This window comes from Suncus etruscus, chromosome 8 (genome assembly GCF_024139225.1).
Source record: "Suncus etruscus isolate mSunEtr1 chromosome 8, mSunEtr1.pri.cur, whole genome shotgun sequence".
Lineage (NCBI taxonomy): Eukaryota > Metazoa > Chordata > Mammalia > Eulipotyphla > Soricidae > Suncus > Suncus etruscus.
The window spans coordinates 5,399,176-5,424,042 of NC_064855.1; the positions used below are offsets into that span (position 1 = coordinate 5,399,176).

The 24,867-nt window shown below is 38.4% G+C and overlaps 1 protein-coding gene and 1 long non-coding RNA gene across 2 annotated transcripts; both read left to right on the plus strand.

Annotated features, from left to right (window-relative positions):
• Positions 1–1,817: 1,817 nt before the first annotated feature.
• LOC126016084 (uncharacterized) lies at positions 1,818–3,531 on the plus strand. The gene is made up of 2 exons (XR_007498255.1): positions 1,818–1,917; positions 3,330–3,531. It is a non-coding gene; the product is annotated as an uncharacterized LOC126016084 (long non-coding RNA).
• A 361-nt stretch (positions 3,532–3,892) lies between these two features.
• On the plus strand, positions 3,893–24,054 carry LOC126016454 (caspase-12-like). The gene is made up of 11 exons (XM_049779024.1): positions 3,893–3,980; positions 8,440–8,670; positions 16,770–16,829; positions 17,255–17,335; positions 18,600–18,679; positions 19,104–19,277; positions 20,341–20,575; positions 21,030–21,194; positions 23,031–23,140; positions 23,519–23,638; positions 23,857–24,054. Exons 1-10 carry the CDS (start codon positions 3,893–3,895, stop codon positions 23,615–23,617), a joined length of 1,323 nt encoding a protein of 440 aa, XP_049634981.1. The 3' UTR covers positions 23,618–23,638; positions 23,857–24,054.
• The last annotated feature ends 813 nt before the right edge of the window (positions 24,055–24,867 follow it).

Genomic DNA, 24,867 nt, shown 5'->3' on the forward strand with positions numbered 1-24,867 from the left:
TGGTTTTAGGATCATACTCGGTGAAGCTCAGGGGTTACTTCTAGCAATGCACTCAGAAATCGCTCCTGGCTTGGGGAACCATATGGGAGGTCGGGGAAGGGGGTCTTGAACTGAGGTCCATCCTAGGTTAGCCGCGTGCAAGGCAAATGCCCTACCACTGCACCGCCGCTCCAGCCTCATGCCGAGGTCTTTCTTTATGGTTACAGAACAGTTCTGCTCAGTGATAGTCATCTTAGTCAGTTTTCTGTAGTTGGAGATCTTGGTTTTTGTACAGATTCTGGGACTGAATGTCTTCTGATTTCATCTAATTCTTAGGCAGTGAGGTAGGACAATATGCCCTTTGATCAAGTTGTTACTGTTTCCTCATCATTAAAGTGTAATATGAACCTTTTCTGGAGCAAGTTGGTTCCAGAGCAATATTAGGGCCTCCTAATATTGGGGGAGTTTGATTTCTGGTACTGGTGTAGGAAACAGTGCCAGTATTAAGGTAGAGAGATCTGGGGTTCAGGGTTGGATAGTTGATATCTGATCAATTGAGGTCTATGTCAAGCCCTTATGACAAATGTTCAGGGTGGAAGGCACCCCTGCATTATAAAATGTATGGGTTCTTATTTCTATTGGATAAGAAATTCTTTCTGTACATAAGGTTTTCCCATTTTAGTGTACCCATGCAAAAAGGAATGATACCATATAATATTATTGGTGCATTTGGGGGTAAAAATATCAAGACTTACATTCTCTGTGCCATGGTTTTGACCTGAGCTACTATTAACCAAAGCCAAAACGAGCAAAATTAAAAAAAGAACAAAACAAATCAAACAAACAAACAAACAAACAAAAACCAAAGGGATGAGGAAGGCTACTTCTACATATGAAAATAAACACTAAGGATATAACTATTAAGGAAATGCATCTACAGAAACAAACAAACATATAGATATCCCCATTAAGGCTTTTGAGATAGTCTGATGCGGGGATAAGATCCAGGGCACATTTTTATTGCACCATAGTCTTGTGGAGTCTGATAAATGGTTTGTGGTAGTCATGGATCAGGTAGTTTTCCTCAAGCTTGGAGTCCCTCTGAAGCTGAAGCTGGTAGGGTAGCAAGCAATAGTCCACATTGAAGGGTGGTGGGAGAAACAGGGCCACATCAAATGAGCCAGCAGATGCAGTGGCTGCAGCTTCTTCCCAGGATGAGACATGGGGGTCTGTGAAGGTATCCTTTCACTTTGGGAGTTTGATGGCTGCCTTCTGGGATAAAAGGAAGGTCCCAGTTCCTGAGGAGTTAAGAATTGAGGGTAAATACGGTTAAATAGGGAGAGAAAATGGATCAGAGTTGAGGGGGTAAGAGGATGGGAAGGGTTCTGTAAGGTGGTAAATGGGGTGTGGGATAATATATCACAAGGAATATATTCAATATTGGCAGAGAATATATAAAATACAGATTAGATAAACATAGAGAAATCCATCATTTTCAAACACACCCATTATAGACAGACATTGGAGATCTATTTGTAGGTTGTAGTTGGAGGCCTGACCCTTATGGGATGGATCAGAGCACTTAAAAAATTTAGGGTCTGCACTTCAGGGTAGGGGTAATGTTTTCCAATTTCTAGCCACTTCATCAGTGATGGGGTAAACTTTGCTAAATAAAGCTTTCAGGGTTAGATTGTGCATGGAGCATTTTAGGATAACAGAAATTTCACATGTAGAATATTAATCAATGCAGAACTTCAGAAAACAGTCATACTTCGAGGGACTTGCTATGAGTAGATACAGGAGTGTCTTATCCAGATTTTTGTTTCATTTTTAGGTACAACAGTCATTTAACAAAACAGATAATAATATCCAGATGCCAACTATTGAGCAGAATTCCCTGACAAAAGATTTCTACCTCTTTCCTGGTCATTGAAAACAGTTAAGTATAAAATAAATGGGAAAATAATATTGGTGGGTCAGGTCTATGAAAAGGACAACTCAATGAAGTGCCTGGTTAGATTAGTATTCTTTGTATAGATAGTGATTCAATGATTAGATACTATCATTTTTCTACCAATAAAATTATATATTATTCTACCAATATTTTGTGTTATTTTACTAATAATCTCTCAATAGAATACCTGTATCAATCTATAAATTTTCTAACCTATAAATTGATCAGTCAAAGAGGTGAACCAAACCAAGACAAAAAGTAAGAAACAATGAAGGACTTCATGTAATCAGTGTTCTAACAAAGTTATTCATGCTTTGACTATCGTTTATGCCCATCTCTGCTTTTCTCTTTTTCTTAACCTCACCCATATTCACACATTAAATGACCAGATACAGTCTCTGGTTCTGGAAGAAATGAGAACAGAGACAATATCTGAGGGAAACAGTGATTTTGATGCTGTCAGCACAGGGGCCACATCACAAGCATCAGTTACTTTGAACAGGCAGCATGAAGCAGGGCCTGGACTGAAAAGTGGCATCAGTACTGAAGGGCTTCCTGACTCTTCAAGATGGACATCACAATACACTCTGAGGTTTGTACTTTGTCCAGGTCGGGTCTCAGAATTGAATTCAAGCCTCCATGCTATCATTTGAGAATGGTACAACAGGTTTAGACTAAACAATAAATTTACTCATGACTATTTCATATGACATTATATTAAATCATATCTTTAATCTCCCTCACAAATAATTAAAATTGTATTTTGACATATATCCCAAAATTTTTTTACCCACTCCATCTCTCTTACCTCATGCTTAGGGAGACATATCAACAAAGAAGGTTTTCAACACGAATTAGCTTGCAGAACCATATTTGGGGGTTTCATTATTTAATTCCCTATCAAGCATTTACTGGGTTGTAGGTTCAAGTCTAGATGCTTATCAAATCTGTGAACATCGTAGTGAGTGCGGACAGACATATTCAAACCCATATATGTTGCACATGTCAGATAGCTACAACCTAAGGGAAAAAAATAAAGGAGTCAAAAGAGACAGAGAAATGTGGATCCTGTGTTACAGATCAACCATCCACAGAATGGTTATTTCCAAGAATGGGAACTGGCATGGGAAAAACAGACAGTATTGCATGTGATTCTCTAAGGGGAAAGCAGAGAGTATAGCATGGTAAACTTTTACAAAATGATATCTTGAGTGAACATAGGCTCTATTCATCACCTTTTTAGCACACAGTATCAAAACTCTTCTGAGGTTTTTCTGATGACCAGACAAAAGAGTACTGATTGAATCCACAGGAAGATAGGAAGATAGTTCAGTATCACGCTGAGAGTTGAACTGAAATTTCAAGTCATGACATTGTGCTTTTGCTTCCCTTTCAGGAAATGCTGGGCAGTCCAGCTCTTCTTTATAGCTTCTAAAATTATCTCAATAAAGTGATAGCAAATGAAATGGAACAAAGGTGAACAAGGTGGTCTTCTAATATGAAACAAAGTTCCCTTGAAAATGGCCAAGTAAAGTTCCACTGTGCAGCCCCGGAGCAGGAGACAAGCAGATGCTGTGGAAACAAACAAACAAACAAACAAACAAATGATGTAGACTCATGCATGCAGCCTGTCCATGAATCTGTATATAACCAGTGCAAAGCACAATAACCTGGATCAGGTAAAGCATGGCACACATGGACTTCTCTGCCAGCAAAAGCTGGCCTCATTTTTTTTCTTTAATAAATTATTATGATTTAGCAAATGATTCCTGTATTATCTTTTGTCCTTCCATAACTGAATTCAGTTTTCTTTTTATTTTGCCCATAATTTTCTTTCCAAATACTTGCACATTTTCAAGCAAAAGGGGAATATTATTCTCTACGCTATTGCCAAGTTTAATTATTATTGGACTCTTTTTTTGGTCCAAGATGGCGCAATCTTGAATTATTTGCACAAAAATGCAAAAATTAGCTCAAGGGAAACGAAAGCAACGGGGAATTCCAGCTATGGAAGAGAGAAAATTACAATTTAGAGAAGGCAGCAGAGGTAAGTAATGTAGAGGTTGGTGCCCTGAGCAAGGACGTTCCCCACTTTTGTGAGATTCCAGCTTCATGTGTCTCCTAAATACTTACAGGTGATGCCCAAGTAGTGATCCCTGAATAGTGTCCAGGTATTCCAGAAGCTCCCTAAATACTGCCTAGGTGTCCTGGGTGGTTCTTTGCATGATAGGATCCAAATAGCACCACCTCCTTGACTCAGTGGACAGCTTAGTTGGCTGAAAGTTCTAGCAAATACTATGAGGACCACTGAAGAGATCTAAATTATTTCCCTTGTAAATGTAAATGTTTTAAAGGAATATATAATGGATGTGAGATGGAGATGTTCAAAGAAACTTGAACTGGAAAAACTTCAAAAGTTTAATACCTGGGCTGGGTTTTTGGGGCCAGATTCATCAATGCTGGACAGTGTTTGGGTCATTGGTGTGGGGTAACAATCTGGTAACAATCTCACACACAGGTGGAAGCCCTAATGTCCACCACTACATGCCCCCACCTGGTATCACAGCCTCTGTCTCATTAAGTGAATGGACCTGCAAATATATCACATGTAGAGGGTTATCAAGTAAAAAAAAAATAGAAGCTCTAGATTTAAATAGAACTGTAATGGCACATTTGAGATCCATATTACTACAAGAGTTTGTAAGCGAGGACTTTGTCTAACTCTCACAATATCTACATTTATTTTTGTTTTATTTTGTTTCTATTTTATTTAAACACCATGGTTACTAGGTTGTTCATATTACAGTTTTAATCACAGATTAAGTTGTTCATGAGTGAGTTACAGTCATACAATGTACAACAACATTCACCAGTGAACATTTCGAATCATCAATGTCAATAGACTCACTAATGCCTTCCTTGATGCCCTTTTCTGTTGCCACCATCTCCCCTTTCTCCTGTCTGTTTCTAGGGCAGGCATTTTCTTCTTTCTCTCTTCTTTTTGACACTGTGTTTTGCACTACTGTTAATGACATTGTTCCATGCATGCCCCTTTAATGGTAGACCCTTCTCTACACTAACTGTATACACTTCTTTTTGTGGCAAGATTCCCAACATGGACTGTGCCTATTAATACACATCTTTATTGTTTCTGGATATTATCTCCAAACTGTCTTTTATTTCTTTTATATCCCACAGATGAACGACATGATTCTATGTTTATCCCTCTCCCTCTGACTAATTTCACTCGCATAATAATATCTATAACTATCCATGGATGTGAAAATTTCATGACTTTATTTTTCTAGTGGTCTAGTGGCTGCATAGTATTGCATTGTGTTTCTTTAGCCAGACTGTTGCCTGGCACTTGGGTTGCTTCCAGATTTTGGCTATTGCAAATAGTGCTGTGATGCAAAGGAAATTTTTGCACTGCATTTTTATGTTCCTAAGGTATATACATAGGAGTGACAATACTTAGATTTAACAACCAACAGAATAGATAGATACTGTCCACAGCTAGTAGCTGAGTACAGTGGGACTTGAATAGAATCTGAGCTATCAGACACTGGATATTTCCCTTTTGAGGCAAGGAAAGATTTAAATGGTAAGGGCTGTGCAAGTGATGATAATACAACAGTATATATAATATAGCATATTTATTACATTATATAATAAGAACTAGCTAAGTTTTAAATTATTTATTGAATGATTAATTATGGATTCAATCATTTAATTACCTGTTTATTTTTATGTATACATCATAAACATTTGTTTATTATTTTAATTATTTTTGTTTTATATTATTTAATTAATATTTTTATTTCTTATTCTTTTTTGTGTGTTTTATTTATTCTTTGGGTCACATTCAAATATGCTCATGGCTTACTTCTGCCTCTGTGCTCAGGAATCACTCTTGGCAAACTCAGGGAAACACATGGTACACCAGAGACTGAGCCAATGTCAGCCGAGTTCAAGGCAAGCACCCTACCCATTCGACTATTGCTCTACTCTTGGGTTTATATTTATTTACTTAGTACATGAGGCACATCACAAAGATCCCCAAACTTGTATTCATAAAGACCTTGTCCACCAACTAATACATACAAATATTAAAAATCCAATAACATAGCTACCATATACCTCCCTTTGGTTGGAAAAATATTTTAAAGTATATATCCATACAAAAATCATTTATAATTATGTAACTATGCACAAAAACCTTATTGTTTACATTCTCCAATAGATGGAAGTAATCCAAGTTTCCAAAACAGATGACTAGATGAAGAAATATGGAACTACTCCTTGGCTGTGAGAAAAGAAGAAATGCAGCTTTCAGCTTCAAGATGGATCTGAAAGTTGAATGCAGTCACACACCATAGGGACAGATATCATCTGGGGTTTACAAAAAATATTATAAGGAAATAAATGCTCAAAGGCAACAGAAACTGGTAACTGGTCTCGAATAAAAAACATAACCACAGCTGGGTAGGGGAGCTGGTGTGGATGGGTAGTGGATAGGAGTGGGGTAGGATTTGGAAGGGCTACTAGGACAGTGGTGGAGAGTAACAGAGACACTGGTGGAAAGTGGGGTGCTAGAATGTCTATTCTATAAAGCACTACCAATAACCATTGTGTGATCATGGACTCCAGATGAAATTTGAAGGAAAATGGGCCAAGTCAGTATTGACTTGAGAAGTTAGAAAATACCAAATTGATCTGAAAATAGAAGAAACCAAAGAATAAAGGTTAAAGAAAATGAATGTGATGACAATGAAGCCTTTTTGGGGGACTTGGCTTGGTGCCCTGCAATCTGTGGGTGTTTCTATCTCCAGAGAAACACAGCCAAGGGCCTGCTGAAGAACACTTGCTTCTGACTCTGGATTTGGTGGCAGCGTGCTGTTCTCCTGTGGCTTGTTGGCCCAGCCCATGTCCTAGTGCAAGTCTGTAGTTATCAGAGGGGGCAGTTCCAGAAGCCATGGAGAAGAGCTGTTCATAGAATTAGTGTGGTCCTGGCATTTTAAAGAAGACAGGAAGAACAGAGCAAATTAAACAGAGCCTTGTGTTTCCCGTACAGAGTAAAATCCAACCCCCTTCTAGAATTTCCTATGGTTTCCTTTGCAAGCCAAAGATCTTACATGTTCCTAAAACTCAATTTTTAAGTAAGTGTATTAAGTGTACTAAAAGTATATTAAACTGTATTAAATCCCTGGTATAGTAAAAATATTCAAAATATACTCCTACTATTCTGGATAAACAAAACTATCCATAAGTGATAAGGAAGCAGATCAGCAGTCAGAGACAAAAATAGGTAATTTATGTGGGTATATATGTTCTAGGGAGATCACTCACTCCTCTCAAGTCTTGCAGGCTCACTCCTGCAGTTTTAGTGAAGTGACCCTTCCCTGTTACAGCAGCCGAGGCAGCAGCCATAAGAGGGCAAATGTGATTTATTAACTGCATTTTACAATATCAACGGAACAGGGATCACAGGCATCAGGGTGTGCATTCGATTGGGTTGTGGAAATTCTGTGATCTTAGAGCAAAACAGAGCGATTTTTGCTTCCTGTGTTCTGAAGGCAAAATGGGAGTCTAAACCTAATCTGGCAAAATATAAGAAAAAACAGCTGCCTTTTCTCCGTTAGGCATTTCCTCAGAGAGCAAATACGAAAGTTACTTTCTTTTTCATTCTTTCGCCTGCCCAGGAGCTGAACAGCCATGGCTGGTGAGTAGCCCCACTTTTCCTGTTATTTGTGCTTATTTTTGAGGGGAAGTTTCTGCTCAGGAGCAGATCTGGGGAGAGGACAGAGGGTCCCTAACCACAGAGTCTTGTTCTAGCCTGGAGAGAGGTTTCTAGAAGCTGTCTCTGTATGTATTCATGTAAGCTTACATAACTTCCTGGAAGAAAGGACCAGGCAGGGACATTTGGTCCTTTATACTTTCCCATGATTTCAGGATTTTCTTTAGATTCCTACTAACCCCCAACTCCTTCCCCCACTTTATATGTAGCAGGGTAAGAGGACAGAGAGTTGAAGGAAGTTGGGTTTCCTGCTCCACATTTCTGCTCTGTTCCATGCTCAATCTGTGCCCACATGGCAGTCCTGCCAGCTGCCAAAGGACACAAAGGAGCCTTCAAGCAGCGAAAAATGGCGAGGGATCCAACTAACGGAGAGGGAAGGGATCCTGCATGACACACTCTGACCTAAGGCCCCTGCTTCCCAGGTCTGGCTCAGTTCCGCCACAAGGCAGGCAGAACTGGTGACAAAGATGAGCTCTCACTTGGGCTAAGACCAGCAACACTTGGTGTCTCCTGAGAAATAACTTTCATCAAAAACCCTGGCTTCACCTTAGCTTGTCAAGTCAGAATTTTTAAGAATAGAATGCAAGAAGTGGGTGTTTAGGACATTTCTAGAAGAGTCTTCTAAATGAACAAAACAAAACTGAGACCTGTGCCTACAGTGCCAGATTTCTAAAGACCTACCAATATCTAAATTTCTGTCATTTTACAGGGATAAATGATCCATTGGAAGCAATGAAATTGATGGCCAAGACCATGGTGGATGGTTTTTTGGATAACTTGGTAGACAATGAAGTGGTAAACAAGAGAACTTTAAAAAATTTAGGGAGTGGGATCAGCAACTTAATAGAAGGGACTGAAAGTCTGATTGAGAAGTTCACAGAGAAAAACCCAGACAAGATATACCTTGTTGTTGGCAACGCCAACAAACAGCTGAGTTTAAGTGAGTATCTATTGTTCTAATGCCTTTTCTGCCTTATTATTTTGAGAAATAGCAAATAAATTGACACACTCTCCTGTCCTACCTTTCCTGACAGATGAAAAATCTTATTTGATACTGCAAATGTTCCCTTCTCTGTGTCAGTAGCTTCATACACTTTCTACTGTTGCATATTTCACTTTTTGTTCAACAGCCACCCTTTCCTTTCTGTCCAATGGTAACTGATGCCCCAGTTAGCCTCGCCACTGTTAGCCTTTAAACTGTTATATAGCAAGGTCTTTATTTTCATCATGAATATATCCCACCCCGCAAAAACAGTACCTGACACAGAAAGTGCTGAGAAAATACCCATGGAATAAATTTACTGTGCTGATGCTGAATGATCGGAGTGTTCTAAGTATTCTGAGTTTCTCTTTCTGGGATTTCAAAGTCATTAGGAGATTAAAGCTATTCACGAAGAGAAAAACAACTGTACTATGCATATCTCAGCCTTAGCTCTGGTAATGCACTTCTAGGAAGCCAGTTTCTCTTTGTTCAAAAAGAACATGATGGATTTAAGAATTTGTAGATCATTGATATATGATTATCTCTAGAGTGTGACTCAATACATGTTTTCCTTAAAAAAAAAAACTTTATCAAGTGCAGGTTATTGGGAGGATATGAAAGATGGAAGGCATTGGTGGTGGTAATGTTGCACTGGTGAAGGGGGTGTTCTTTATATAACTGATAACCAACTACAATCATGTCTGTAATCAAGGTGCTTACATGAACATATAATAAATAAAAATGTATACATTTGATTTATGTATTATTTATAAATCATTAAATACTTGTGATAACCTGTAAAAATATTTTCTTTAAAATTTTGATTTTAAGATGTTATAGTTAGAAAAAGGTGTCAGGGTGAGTTCACTTTCTCTAGAGTAAAATACAAAACTGTATAGTATAGTCCAAATTCTTGGGAATTGAGAATATATCTGGGATAATTTTTAATATTGCAAGTCTAACTTTTAGAAAGTTTCAAGCAGCATGATCGACAGCACTCTAACGACAGGTTTTCATGAAAACATCCTTTGAACTTCACCTCTGCATCAGAATTTTTGCTTTTTATCCAGAGAATAGACTTGCCTTCCTCAATATGAAAACTACTACATTCCAACAAAAACTTTACTTAATATTTTGGTTATTTAAAAAGTACTTTCTTTATTTAAACACCCTGGTTAAAACCCTGGTAAAAAAATTGTTTGTAATTGACTTTCAGCCATAAACTTTCTACCACCCTTCACCAATGCAACTTCCTGACAACAATGTCCCCCATTTCCTCCTCTGCCATCTTCTGGGTTGTTTCTAGACTTTGGCTATTATAAATTGAGCTGCTATGAATATAGGAGTGCAGAGGGCATTATAGTGTTATGTATTTGTGATACTGGGGTATATCCCTAGGAATGATATTGCTGGATCATATGGGAGCTCAATGTCCAGGGTTTTTTTTCCTGAGAAATATCCATTTTGTTTTCCAGAAAGGCTGAACTAAAAGATAGTGAAAGATAATTTCTCCACTCATCTATGCCAGTAGTGGTTGTTCTTGTTATTTGTGATATTTGCCAGTTTCTGTGGTGCAGGTTATCTCACTGTTGTTCTGATTTGCATCTCCCTGATGATAAATGATATGGAGCATTTTTTCATGTACCTTTTGGCCATCTGTATTTCTTCTTTGAGGAAATATCTATATCTGTTCATTTATTCTCCCCATTTTTGATGGAATTAGTTTTTTTCTTGTTAAATTCTGTCAGTACTGTTAATATCTTTGATGCTAACCCCTTCTCTGATGGGTAATGGGTGAATAGTTTCTCTCATTCTGTGGGTGGCCTTTGTATCCTAGTCAATATTTCCTTTGAGGTGCAGAAGCTTCTCAGCTTAATATAGTCCCATTTGTTTATTTCTGTTTCCACTTATTTAGACAGTGATGTTCCCTCCTTGAAGATGCCTTTAGTCTCAATATCATGGAGTGTTTTACCTATGTGTTCTTATAGAAGAACTTATATTTTCAGGTATGATACAAAGTTGTATTTTTTTTTTTGGTTTTTGGGCCACACCCAGAGGTGCTCAGGGGTTACTCCTGGCAGTCTGCTCAGAAATAGCTCCTGGCAGGCACGGGGGACCATATGGGACACCAGAATTCGAACCAACCACCTTTGGTCCTGGCTTGCAAGGCAAACGCCCCTGTGCTATCTCTCCGGGCTCTGATACAAAGTTTTTAATCCATTTGAATTTGACCCTTGTGCATGATCTTAGATGGAGGTCTGAGTTTGCATTTTTGCAAGTTGCTGACCAGTTGTTTCAACATCACTTATCGAAGATGCTTTCCTTGCTCCACTTTGCATTTCTTGCCACTTGGTTAATGGTTAATTGATTGCATTTCTGGGAGTCATTCTCTGAATACTCAAGACTATCTAAAGGTCTGTCCTTATTCCAGTATCATGTTGTGTTATTTTTTTAGGGGGGTGTCACACCGGGCAGCGCTCAGGAGTCACTCTTGTCTCTACTCTCAGAAATCGCCCCTGGCAGGCTTGGGGAACCATATGGAATGCCAGAATTTGAACCATCGTCCTTCTGCATGCAAGGCAAATGCCTTACCGCTGTGCTATCTCTCTGGCCCCATGTCATGTTGTTTTAATGACTATTACTTTTAAATGCAATTTAAAGTTGGGGAAAGTGATGACTCCCATCATTTTTCCCTAAGGATTCCTTTAGCTATTCCATGGTGCTTAATTTTCCAAATAAATTTCAGGAGTGTTTGATCTATTTCTTTGAAGAATATCATGGGTATCATTAGATGGATTACATTACATTTGTATGATGCTTTGGCAGGTATTGTGATTTTAATGCTGTTAATCCTCCCAATTGATGAACAGGTAATGTCTCCATTTACTTGTGTCCTGTTTTGTTTTTTGAAGCAATTTTTGATAAGTTTCTTTGCGTAGGTTCTTCACTTATTTAGTTAAGTTAAATCCAAGGTATTTGAATATCTCTGGTGCTATTCTAAATGGGGTTGGTTTTATAATGTCTATTTCTTCTCTATTATTATTTGTATATAACAAGGTCATTGATTACTGTGCATTAAATTTGTAGCTGCCATTTTGGTAGTTTTTGAATTTTATAAACATAGGATTATGTTATCAGCAAACAATGAGATGTTGACTTCTTCCTTTTCTACCTAGATGCTCTTGATATCTTTTTCTTGCCTAATTGCTATGGCAAGTACTTTCAGTTCTAGGCTGAATAGGAGTGGCAAGAGGGAACAGTCTTGTCTTGGACCAGATCTTAAGGGAAAGGCTTTGAGTTAATCTCCATTTTATATAATATTTGCCATCAGCTTGTTGTAAATGGCTTTGATCTGTTGAGTTTTACTAATGTTGGATTTTATCAAATTCTTTATATGCATCTATTGATATTATCATGTGATTTTTAATTTTCCTTTTGTTGATGTGGTATATTATGTTATTTAACTTGCATATTTTGAACTATCCTTGCATCTCCAGAATGAATCCTGTTTGGTCATGCTATATGACTTTCTTAATGAGGCATTGACTCCTATTTGCTAGGATATTTTTTAAGGATCTTTGCATCTATGTTAATCAGGGGCATTTGTCTGTAGTTCTCTTTTATGTGGCATCTCTGTCTCCTTTTGGTATCAGGGTGATATGAGCTTCATAAAATCTATTTTGGAGAGTTTCTATTTTTTTTTCAATTTTCTGGAAAAACCTGAAATATATAGGCAGTAGGTCCTCTTGAAAGGTTTGAAAGAATTTGTTAATGATTCTATCTGAGCCTGGACTTTCATTTTGGGGAAGAATTCTGATTACCATTTTAATTTAATCAATAGAGATGGTTTTGTTCAAATATGCTATGTAATCTTGGTTCAACCTTGGAAGATTCTAAGACTGAGAATTTATCTATTTTTTCTAGATTCTCATGTTTTGTGGCATAGAATTTATCAAAGTAATCTCTGACTAATCTTTGAATTTCTGTAGTTTTTGTAGTGATGTCCTCCTTTTCATTTCTAATTCAGTTTATTATGTTCCTCTGTCTTCATTTATGTGAGTTTTGATTATTTTTTAATAAAAATAAAAGAAGCATCTCTTGCTTCCATTGATCTTTCAGATTTTTTTGGATTTCTTGTTCATTGACATTTTTGTTCTAAGATGTATTATTTCCTTCTATCTTTCTTTTTTTGTTCATTTTTTATCACATACAATTTTATAAGCTGTAGCTTTAAGTGATTTGTATAGGTCCTGTCTTACCTCTTGATGAATGTTTGCAAAGCTATACATTTTCCTCTTAGTACTGCTTCAGCTGTGCCTCACATATTCTGATAATAGGTTTCTTCTGTCTCATTTGTTTCTATGAATCTTTTGATTTTCTCTCTGATCCACCGATTGTTTAATATTGAGCAGTTTAATTTTCAGGTGTGAAGATTTTCTTCTGTGTCTGCTAGTTATTGACTTCTAATTTCATTACATGTTGTTCTGATTATGTAATATGTACAATTTTTATCCTCTTAATTTTATGCATGTATGTTTTATGGGCTATCATGTGGTTTATTTTGGACAATGATCCATGTGCATTGGAAAAGAATGTGTATCTAACTTTCTGGAATGTAGAGTCCTATATATATCTATGTAGCCAATTTCTTCTATTACTCCTTTCAATGCTAGTAATTTCTTCTTAGGTTTTAGCCTAGTTGACCTATCAAGTGGTGAGAATGCAGTGCTGAAGTCTCTCTCTATTATTGTGTTGTTATTGAGAGGTTTTTGGGGGCCATACCTAACAGTGATCAGGGGTTACTTCTTCTTTTTTTTTTTTTTTTTTGGTTTTTGGGTCACACCCAGCAGGGCTCAGGAGTTACTCCTGGCTCTACGCCCAGGAATCGCTCTGGCAGGCTTGGAGGACCATATGGGGTGCCGGGATTCAAACCACTGACCTTATGCAGGCAAGGCAAATGCCTTACCTTCATGCTATCTCTCCGGCCCCCAGGGATTACTTCTTAATCTGCACTCAGAAATTACTGCTGACAGGCTTGGGGGACCATATGAGATGCCAGGGATAAAACACAGGTCCCTCTGAGTTGACCCCATGCAAGACAAACACCCTGCTGATGTGTTTTACTCCAGCCCCTATTGTATTATTATTAATAACTTTCTTCAGGTTTGTCAGCAGATGTTTTAAATATTTTCTTGTCCATCATTGGGGACTTATATGTTTAGGTGTGTGATTTTTTTTCTCTCTTTACAACCTTTTTAAATCCAATTTCTGTATTATCAAAAATTAGTATGGCCATTCCAGCCTTTTTGGGAGAGTTTGCTTAGATGATTGTCCTCCAATCTTTGAGTTTGAGTTCGTGTTTGTTCTGATTATTCAATTGAGTTTCTTGTAGATAACAATGTTGAATTCAGCTTTATGATCCATTTTGCCACTTTGTTTCTTAATTGGTTCATTTAGTTCATTGGCATTGAAAAAGATGTTTGTCATGGGACGTAGTGTCATATTTTAGTAAGAGTTTTGTCTGTCTTGTGTTCATTATTATAGTAGATTTTTTAGCTTACTTCATTTAACATATCTTCCAGTTGCAGTGAATTACATGATGGATTGCCATTCCTTATAGCTATTTTTTTAATATATATTTTATTCAAACACCTTGATTAAATACATGATTGTATTTGGGTTTCAGTCATGTAAAGAACACCACCCATCACCAGTGCAACATTCCCATCACCAATGATTTGGATATAGTAGATTTTTTAATTCATCCTGAAAAATGGTTTTGAATCTATAAAGTTTCTAAGCTGTTGTTTATCTGTGAAACTGTGTATTCTTCCTTCAAACCTGAATATAACTCTGGCTGAGTAAAGTACTTTTGATGATGCATTAATTTTATTGAATTTTGTCACTATATGCCACCACTGCGTTCAGACCTTGAGGGTTTCTTTTGACAAATTTGCAGTAAATCTTAGTTATGCCACATTGAATTTAATTTTCCTTTTTTGATAGTACTGCTTTCAGTATTCCGTCCCTATCTATGGGCTCATCACTGTGACTGGGATGTGTCTTGCAGTGCTTTCTTTGGATTTCTTTTGGCTGGTACTCTTTGGGCATGTAGAATTTGTTTGCATGCACTGTGGTTTTGTTACATGCTCTGGAGTTTTTCTGCAAAGATGAACTTGATTGTTGATACTTCTTGGGATTTTCTTTCTGGGTCTCTGGGACTCTAATGATTCCTATGATGTTTTTGTTGAGTTTATCAAAGACTTCTATTTTCATTTGTTCACATTTTTGAAGAATTTTTCCATTGTCTAATCATTGGTTTAGAGGCTCTTTTACAACCTCTTATGCTGTATGGAGTTGTTATGCATCTGATCTTCCAACTCACTGATTCTATCTTCAGCCACTATTACTCTCTTTGATAGGCTCAGGTGAGGTTTTCGTTTTTCCTACCAAGTTTTTCAGTTCTGTTATTTAAGTTTGCAGTTTTATCATTTCTGTTTTCATATCCTCTTGATTCATATTTGCGGATCATTTGAGTTCTATGAACATCCCCCATATTTCTTCTCTAAAGCCCTTATCTGAAAGACTATATAGTTGCCTCTTACTTTTCAGGTCATCAGAGCTACCATCTTCATTTTCTAAGCATGGTGGAGGCCTGCATTGTTTTTCCATGGTCATGGTTGTAGTGTAATGTTTTCTATGTCATGTGCTGGTACTCCTTGACTCAGAAAAGTGTGAAATCATGGAGCAGAGTAGAGCATCTGAGCTCCACTGGCTCTTTGTCTTAGACACTGCTGACATGACTTTCAGGTCCTAAAACCACTGGGTCTTTTGCTGCAGCCTCTTTTTTCTGAGAGGGTGATTCTGTGGCTCTGAGTTCCTGCCTTGGTTCCTATCATTCACCTTTGTGCTCTTGGTTATTTCTTAAGCAGGGAGATGGAAAACTTCCAGGGACCAGGCCTCAGTGAATGGCCCTGAAGCAGGGGGCTGTGAGGATTAAGAAAACAAGAAGAGAGAAAAGCATGGGGTCAGCCTCCTGGACTGAGAGCCCTGACTCTCTTTTGGAATACAATATTTATTGTTTAGAACCAGAAAATACAGCAAATATTAACAGAAGGTTGCTTGTTTATGCTAACCTAACAAGGTTATACATTTACAAATCAAAGGGGTCAGGGGAAGCTACTATAAAAGTCTCTGGAATGGAATGTCTTCTCTGAGAGAGGCAGAAACCAGAGGAAATAAAGGCTCCACACCAAGAGGGTGTTCCCCCAGAGAACAGGCTCTGAAAATTAATTGTCCTTATCTTACATTCTTCTGTCCCTCCCTCTCCTCACACAATCATCTTTCTAGCAAGTATATTTATTTACTAGATATGGGTGTTGCAAGGCAGCCCCTGAAGAGGTTGACTGATGGAGGGATGGAGGATGAGGCCTTTCTCCTCCAGCTTGGACCACGTGTCTGTTACCCTGTTCAGCCGGCTGTTTTGAGGTGAATGCGGTGGGAAGAAAGCCAACAAGCAGTCAGGCTTCCAAAGAAAACAGCTATTTATTCCATGAAGAGGCCGAAGCCAAAAGGCCTAAGAATAGGTCCAGGAAAAAAAGCCCTTCGCCTTCCACAGACCCTTGTTTTTATGCCCCAGAATCAGGTACCACCTAATGGTGGGATCAGGTACCACCCAATGGTGAAAGCAGAATCAGGTACCACCCTAGGATGAGAACAGAATGCCAGGTCACACCCTAGGGTAGGGCACAATCACCGATCAGGGTAGGGTCAGTAGCATAATAATCCCATTAAAATGTTTACACACACAATAATGGGCATACTGGACAGAAAGCTATTTTCTTATTAGTGGAAATGTTGCTCTCTCCTCATTCACTGGGAGTGGGAATTCCCTAAGATAAGCTGCTGGAGCTCAGAGAATGCAGCCAATCTCTTTCATGTCCATGGTAGCTCCACACTGAACATACTCAAGTCCTGGCTGGGACAATGGAAAAATCTTGACCTGTGTTGGTTCTAGAAATTTTGGTCAACTAACATGTTTTCCCCTATTATTTCAGAATTTGTGCCTGAAAGTGATGACGATGAAACTGAGAAAGGTTTCACTTTGCTCACAATTGGTAACTATAACTGAAACTTATATCCTATGTGATAGTATAAGAAAGCAGTGTTTTCAAGAGGCAGTACTGTAAGCATGTAGGAAAAGTAAGGTTCTCAGTGATTTTTTATTTGCAGAAATCACCTTAAAAGCATACCCTTAAATATTTTGTAAATTACTTTTATGAGAGAGAGATAATAAATGTAGCATTTAAAAACCAAAAACAGAACTCATGAGCTTCTCCAGGAAAAGAAGAGAGCTCTATGAAGTAAAAGTAAAATAAGACACCCCAGTATAGATGTGAGATACTCCAGACTGGAATGTGTATGTTGGTTTTTGTTTCTTCCCTGCTGTGATAGTAGGTATTGAATTTAGGGCTTCACATACAGAGGCAACATTACCAGGTTTAAATTCATCATCGTTAGCTTTTTCTTCATTCTACCCTAGACTCTGAAGATGAGAATGAAGATGAGAATGGAGATGAGGAAAGTAACGAATCAGCCCAGGCACAGGGTTTGTCTCCAACAGGTAACTGCCCCTCATCCATGTGTTTGAGATAGACATCTGGAGGAGACCCCACATTCCAACAGAAAGAGTGTGAACAAGGCTGAGAATATTTGGCTCGTCTGTCACTTCTGTCCCTACCTAAGAAAGTCTTTCAGAGTAGGTTAGTGCTTACAATGCCAGCTTCCCAATTCTCTTGAGAGTTTAGAAAAAAGAGTGAAGGCGAGAAAACAGAAAAGAATGCTGAATTATCCCAAGCAGTAGTTCTTACTCTAAACATCTATCGACTACTCAGTCAAGGACACATAAGGGCAATGAACCCTCCAGATTTCAGAATGGACACTATGGTCTGATAGAGGAGATAGAATGTGCCTTCTCTTGTTTACTTAGAAAGTAAAGTAGGGTAGCTTGGTCAAGATATACAGAATTTGGTATGCTGGTATAGGAAAACAAATCATTCCTCGAAAGAAGTATCCTAAGGAAGACAAAACAAAGAGTACAGAGGTAGCGATTTTCAAATATGCAATGATAAATATTCATTAACCATTGTTAGTAAATGCTTTTAATCTGTGTAGTTTTAATCTGTGTTAGTTGCTATTTTAAATACTAATAATATAAATACAAATAATACAAATATGACCTATTTCATATTAAAATTAACTTTACAGTGTAGGGAAAACAAATGCAGAATAAATTACAGTATTATAATTGTATGTGTATATAAGATGGTAGGAGAAGGAAGATATACTGAAATCATGGAAGAATTTATGAGATCTTACAGGGAAAGAAATTAGACATTTTATATTTAGTTCCATTGCAGAAGATAGGGATTAATGCTTAGAAAGTTTATATTTTAATGCTCTACAGGATTATCTAAAATGCATGGAATGTTTTAAGTCCTGTTAGCTATTTCAGAGAATGTCAACAGTAGTCAGTATATTGTAAATGAAGCTGAAATATTTGAATAATGACCTCACTAGTTTAGATGAACTAAGCCTCCTCCCAAATCTTGGATTATGTGCTTATCTAAATTTAATGTGTTGGATCTGAAATATTATTTAGGGCCCTGAGTACTAATGAAGACAGAAGTACATGCAATCTGTAAGAAAAGAAAATAGTAAACTCCACAAATTTAGGGTTTAGTTATTTAAAATCTGGCTTTTTTATAGTTCTTGAGCTTTGCAGTGGGTTAAAGGTAAGCATTTCCCAAGGAGAAGCTAGTCACAATATCACCATGATTGCAAGGAAATGGATATTCTTGCTTAACGAGTAATGTTTTTACATTTAGAGAGCAACGCAAGTGGTGATGTATTGAAGCTCTGTCCTTCTGCTCATTTTTATGAAATGAAAACGAAAAGGGCTGATGAGGTGAGAAACCCACAAATGTCCACACAAGAAGCCTAGGACAACCATTATTAGGTTCTTATTATAAACACCTTAATATCAAGCCAAAAGGCATAGGGTATTATCTAAACATGGCATCTCTTAAAGGGGTCCTTACATTAGATTATCTTTCTTCAATCCATATTTTGAATGCTTCTATCTAACTTCCAACTACATTTCTAGAGAATATTTTCTAATCATGTGTGTGCATTTAGTCTTGATTCTTTCTAGGTCCAACAAAGAGATGTTTTTCTATTTTGAGCTTTTAGCCAGTTCATTATTTTGGCTTAGGGGCCCGAGAGATAACATGGGAGTAGGGCATTTGGCTTAAGGGGGCTTCTTGAGATGAGGCCTGAAAACTGAAAGGTAGGGGGCTGATTTCAACTCACTCTGCACCTGCTCCTTACAGATATACCCAGTAATGGAGAAGAAGGGTCGAACTCGCCTAGCCCTTATCATTAACAACAAAGAATTTGAATACCTCAGTAATCGAAATGGTTCTGAAATTGACCTCTGGGGGATGGAAGCTCTACTGGAAGAACTTGGGTACTCAGTGATCATAAAAGAAAACCTCACAGCAGTGGTAAGAGACTGGGATTATGGGACAAGTTTTCTTTCCTCCTAAACAGTTTTGAACTTAGTTAGCAGCTGTAAGGACAAAAACCATGATGCAAGAACAAAATCACAGGGACTGTATTTGATCAAGAATAGAGTGCTTTGGGCTTCAGCCTCTTCCTAAGCATAGTCTCTTTGCAAAGTCTTAGAGCAGCTACACTGAATAAAGTAGTTATTTCACTAAAGAATGTCCAAATTCCCTGCAGTGCTTAATCTGAAAGGCAGCTCCTACTTAATAGTCTGGGTGAATCATTTCAAGAAATTTCATTTTGGAAATTGCATGAACCAATGTGACTTTGATCTTTTCTGTCTAGAGTCAAGTGTGTGGTAAAAGAAAGGGAGTTTTACACACACATACAAAGATAGAAAAAGTTGTGACCCTTCTCTACCAAAATGGCCTTCAACTAATGTTTCCCAAAGTGTATGATGCCAACACTCCTAGAGATGAGTGGGGGCAGGAATGCTTAGGGGAACAATAATAATCACCAATACAATTTGGGGAAAACATTCTGTTTGTTTACTGAAAGAAGGAAGATTTCAGAGTTGGGGGTTCTGAGCGATCTATTAATCCCATAAAACGGTAGAAGGCCAAATAAGTTTTGGAAACTGCCTTGCAAAAATCAATTTATACCAGTTTTACTGTTGCATAATGAAAGAACTTAGTGTTTATGATTCTTATCAACAGAAAACTATTTTTCTTTAACTCACCTTTTTAAAAACATCAGAGATATCTAGCATGTAAACCCTATGAGAGCAAAGCCTTCCTCACCTTACTTTCCTCGCATTCAAGTTCATTGCCCAGAAACTTCTCAAATCTAACTTTCTGCTGAAAAACACAGGGACAATGATATATCTCCTAATAACATCAAAAATTTTGCTTCTCGTATTCTAGTTTTATGTCTGAAGCTAGTTTTCTTCATTTTACCCTGCATCCGGGACTCTCTGTGCCTGGTGCTGTTCTGTAAAATTCTGGGGCAAGCCACCCCCTCTCTGTGCAGAGGCCCTCAGCAGTGACCCATTGTCTCTGTCAGGAAATGAAAGATGAGCTACAGAAGTTTGCTGCCCGCAAAGAGCATCAAGCTTCAGACAGCACATTTCTGGTGTTCATGTCCCATGGCGTCCAGAAAGGAATCTGTGGGATCAACCACAAGGAGGATGAGCCGGATATTCTTCCTGATGATGTCGTCTTCCAGACTTTTAACAACAGAAACTGCAAGAACCTGAGGAATAAACCCAAGATCATTATCAATCAGGCCTGCCGAGGCAGTAAGTATGATTTGGGGAGCCCATGTGAGGCCATGCACTGATGTCCTATAGGGCTGGTGTTTGGTCCTCAGCAGTGTGAGGGAGCAGATTTCAGTACTGTTCTCCTGTAGAGTCCAGGATCCAGGGTGTTTCCATGGGCACCATTGTTAGCAGAATAAAGAAACCCCTCTTACTGGGGAGGCAGGGGTCAAGTATTGGTCCTGTTATACAGAATAGGTTCTCAGATTATCAACCAGCAAGGTCATTTTCTTAGTAGTAAGAAGCCACTGTTTCTAGTAGAGGACTTTCAGCTTTCCAGAAGTAAAGGTAGAGAGAGGTCAAAGATTGTGTGTTTTTGTGTGCATGTGTGTGCGGGTGCGTGTGTGTGTGCATGTGTGTGTGGTGTGTGTGTGTGTGTGTGTCTGTCTGTCTGTCTGTCTGTCTAACATCAAACACAAGACTGGCTCTCTCCCAGAGGGGAAAGGGATGGTCTGGGTGCCTGATCAAGCTGAAGACTCCGCATGTAGACGGTCTAGAAAGCCCTCACAGACCAGTGGAATGGCCCTTCCCATCCAGAGTGATGCTGTAATTCCGAGCCACGTGGAGAGGGACTTCATTGCTTTCAGATCATGCACTCTACGTAAGTCACTTCCCAGGAAACAGTTCTTCAATGTCTTCATTTTTTTTTGCTTTTTTTGGGTCACACCTGGTGATGCTTGGAGGTTACTCCTGGCTATGCACTCAGAAATCACTCCTGGCTTGAGGGACCATATGGGACATGGGGGGGGGGGGTAGAACCAAGGTCTGTCCTAGATCAACTTCATGCAAGGCAAATGCCCTATTGCTGTGCCACTGCTCTGCCCCGAAGAAGCTTCACAATTTTTTATCTTATTACTCATAGCCTCAGTTTGTGAGGATCAAGAATTAAAAAACAAACTAGTGAGAAATAACTATATTTTAATAAAGCAATGGTACAGCTTTTGGGGGGTTTAGACCTTCTGATTACCTACTAGCAACTAAGAAAGCCAACTAGTGAAAAGTTCATACTTGCTCCACATACTCAGGCCTCTTTCCTGTTCTTTAAGTCCAGTTCTAAGAAATTATTCATTAGGATGCATGCATTAGAATGTGTTCAGTGGCTTTTTAGGACTATGCAGCCACTGACAAAAATTCTTCCTTTGCCAAGAAAGTCACAGTAGATTGTAGATATAGAAGATGTTGGTCCACATGTGATGAGCTGAGGGTTAGAGAACTGTTCACATCTAGTCTACTTTACTTGTTTACTGTGGTCTGGTCTGAGGAGACAGGAGAACATCAGGCAGGCAACACTCACTCTCCAGCTACCTTAATTTTACTTGTCTCTGCTTTATATGTTGGCAATTAACACATATTTCTTTGGAACAAAACTACTTTTAGTAAGGAGAGAAAATTCAACTGTTTTATACAACCTGATACATAGATGTAAGAGACTTTTTCAAAGAATGAAATTATTAAGTGAGTTAGGATGGTAAAGAATGAAGTGAAGAGACTCCAAAGCTCAAGGTCAAAGCATGAAACTTGAACGGCCAGAAAACAACTGTCTTTTGGCTTTAGCAGTGACAGATTCCTATATGAATGATCAGAGCCTTTAATAAGTGACCTGAAAAAGGATCATTTAGGACTCGGAGATCATAGACAACTTTCTGGGCAAAGCTGTTTTACAAAAATGGGTTCTGAAGGTAGAGGGGAGGAGTCATATAGGAGGAAAAAATGAACACAGACAATTTCTACAGAATGATGATTAAGTGGGGAAAATCAGAAGGTGGCTACAGACTGAGTCACAATGAATGGGGGTCCAGGACATTTTCTATGAAAGGAGAGATTGGATATTGCGGGGCTGTAAAGAGAAGCTTTAGTTCAAAGGAAACTCACATGATAAAAGTAATTGCTGGAGGCTAGAGACCTGAGGGAGGAAAAGGAGTTTGCCTTGCATATGGCCTACCTGGGCTTGCTCCTCATCATGTATAATCCCTGATGCCCTGCCAGCTGTGAGCCCTAATCACAGAGCCAGATGTAAGCTCTGCATACTGCTGAATGTGTCTTAACTTCCCCTCATCCTCATGTCACTGCAGAAACTCATAGTAGAAAACAAATTTGTATACTATAGAGGAGGCCCAGAATCAAGGACTGACAAGACTTGGATTTTTTTTCTATTAGATAGCAAGTTCTAGAAGGAGTTTACTTTATTCTATCACTTGCAGTCTTGAGGGCTATAGTTTATATATTTCCTAGTGAAAATGGTGAATCTTTTTCTGATAAAGTATAAGGATGATTTTGGAGACCTCTGGAAATAAAATGCACTTTTACTCAGCATTGCCCTCTTGCTCGTTCTGTGTAAGAACTGCAGTGAAACTTGACCCCAAAACCTTGATTTTGGGAATCTCTTCTGTCCCCCACTGAGACAGCACACCCACAGTGTGAACACTTCAACCTACAGATAACATTTCTATGCGTCTGGAAACGGGTGGCTCGCTCTTCATCTCCCAACTGATTCGGTGCATCAAAGCCTATTCTTGGTGTTGCCATCTGGAGGAGATTTTTCGAAAGGTAAGGGTCCTCTGTCTTGTCTGTGTATGTGTCTGAAAACTTTGTAGAACTGTTAAGGAATTCATTTTGTGGGACCTTGGGAGGGAGGATTCTAAATTCCTGAAATTATTTCAATGCTTCTTCTGATACTACAAGTTTGTTCACAGGGTTAGGTTTTGGAAGGACTGCATAGGGCTAGGGTGACTTCTCAGATTTCACTAGCCTTCCTTGCCCATACTGATTTGACTATGGGGGCATCCATGGAACAGTGGAGGATTTATTTAAAACCCACAGTCTTAACATACATGATACATATTGCATGTATTCTCCCTTCTGAAAGAGAAGCCCAGATTCCTCTTTCAAAAAAAAAATCTCTGAAAGTTTTCTCTCTTTTTTTAGGTTCAAAATTTATTTGAGAATCCAAGTGAACTGGCCCAGATGCCCACAATTGACAGAGTGACTTTAACACGCTATTTCTACCTCTTCCCTGGGAATTAAAATTTTCAGGCTGGATCTCAGGTAAATGCTTTCAAGTGATTTATTTGGCTGCTCCTTGCTTGCGTCTCCATAAGATTTTAGAAAAGAATGCAAAGCAGAGAGAGTATTGCTGCTTACAATGTATTGCTGCTCATTTTCTTACTGGGCTTTGGCAAACATGGCTTTAGTTGACTTCTGTTTTATGACTTTTGTATTATGGTTGAACAGATATAACTTTCTTCATTATTGATTTTTCTTAGGACCCCTTAAGTGAAAAATATGTACATTGAATGTCAGGATGGACAGTTGGCATTTGAGTTTTCTCTGGATTCCTTTCACTGAGTTGCTTGCCTTACCTGTCTTTGATGAGACTCCAAAATATCAGAGCATTACTGACTTTTATACTGGTGCGGAGCCAGTATAGGTGCTCCATTCTGGGATGACACTTCTAAACACCTCTGTGAAGCTACATCTCCCAGTAAAGAGTAGTTCTAACTATATTTTGCCAGGAAAATGGAAACTTTACCATTTCTCTGAATCTGTTTCACTGAGTCAAGAACAACCACTGATCAAGAATGTTTCTCTATCAAACTTCTTACCCTGCACCAACAGGCAAACACTACCATATGGTGCTGGGTAGATGCTTGCTTTCTTACCTTTCTTCTAAGGGTACCTACTGTTTGTATCAAAACATATTTTAAATTAAAAAAAATATTTTCCTGAAAAGATGTTCGACCTTTTTGTAATTATATAATAAAATTAATATGCTCTTTATTTTTCCATTAAGTTTAGGTTAGAGAGATATTCACTGATCTGGAGTTTATAGGAGGCCTAATTTCAGATCCACAACTAGAAACATGGCAACACTAGAAACATCTTCTGAGCACAAAACAGGGAGTCCTACAGCACTCCAGGCTGTGGTCAAAACACAAAAGCAAACAAAAATCAAGAGAAGCAGAAGAACCATTTTCACACCCAGGTCATTGTGCCCCAAAGGAAAGAGAAGCACCAGGACAAGAGGAGGGGTCTTCAGCTACCTTAACTAGGCTCCACCCAGCCACATAGGCCTAAGAAATTGAGGGAGACAGAGTGGCAATGGGGTACTCTTTGTGACTCTTTGTGATGCCCAGGTCAGTGAAGTAGACATGGGAAAAAATTACTTACTTTTAGTGTTTTTTTACTTATGCTAAGAGCATAAAACATTTGTTCAAATTTTCCCATCAAAGATGCAGTCAACTTCCAGCTCCTCAAAAACATTTTCTCTGACAATA

Excerpts from the sequence above, each read along its gene's own strand:
- LOC126016454 (XM_049779024.1), top strand. The coding sequence starts at position 3,893 with ATGCAAAAATTAGCTCAAGGGAAACGAAAGCAACGGGGAATTCCAGCT. Across the intron at positions 3,981-8,439 it reads ATTTAGAGAAGGCAGCAGAG|GGATAAATGATCCATTGGAA; the intron begins GTAAGTAATGTA and ends GTCATTTTACAG. Across the intron at positions 8,671-16,769 it reads CAACAAACAGCTGAGTTTAA|AATTTGTGCCTGAAAGTGAT; the intron begins GTGAGTATCTAT and ends CTATTATTTCAG.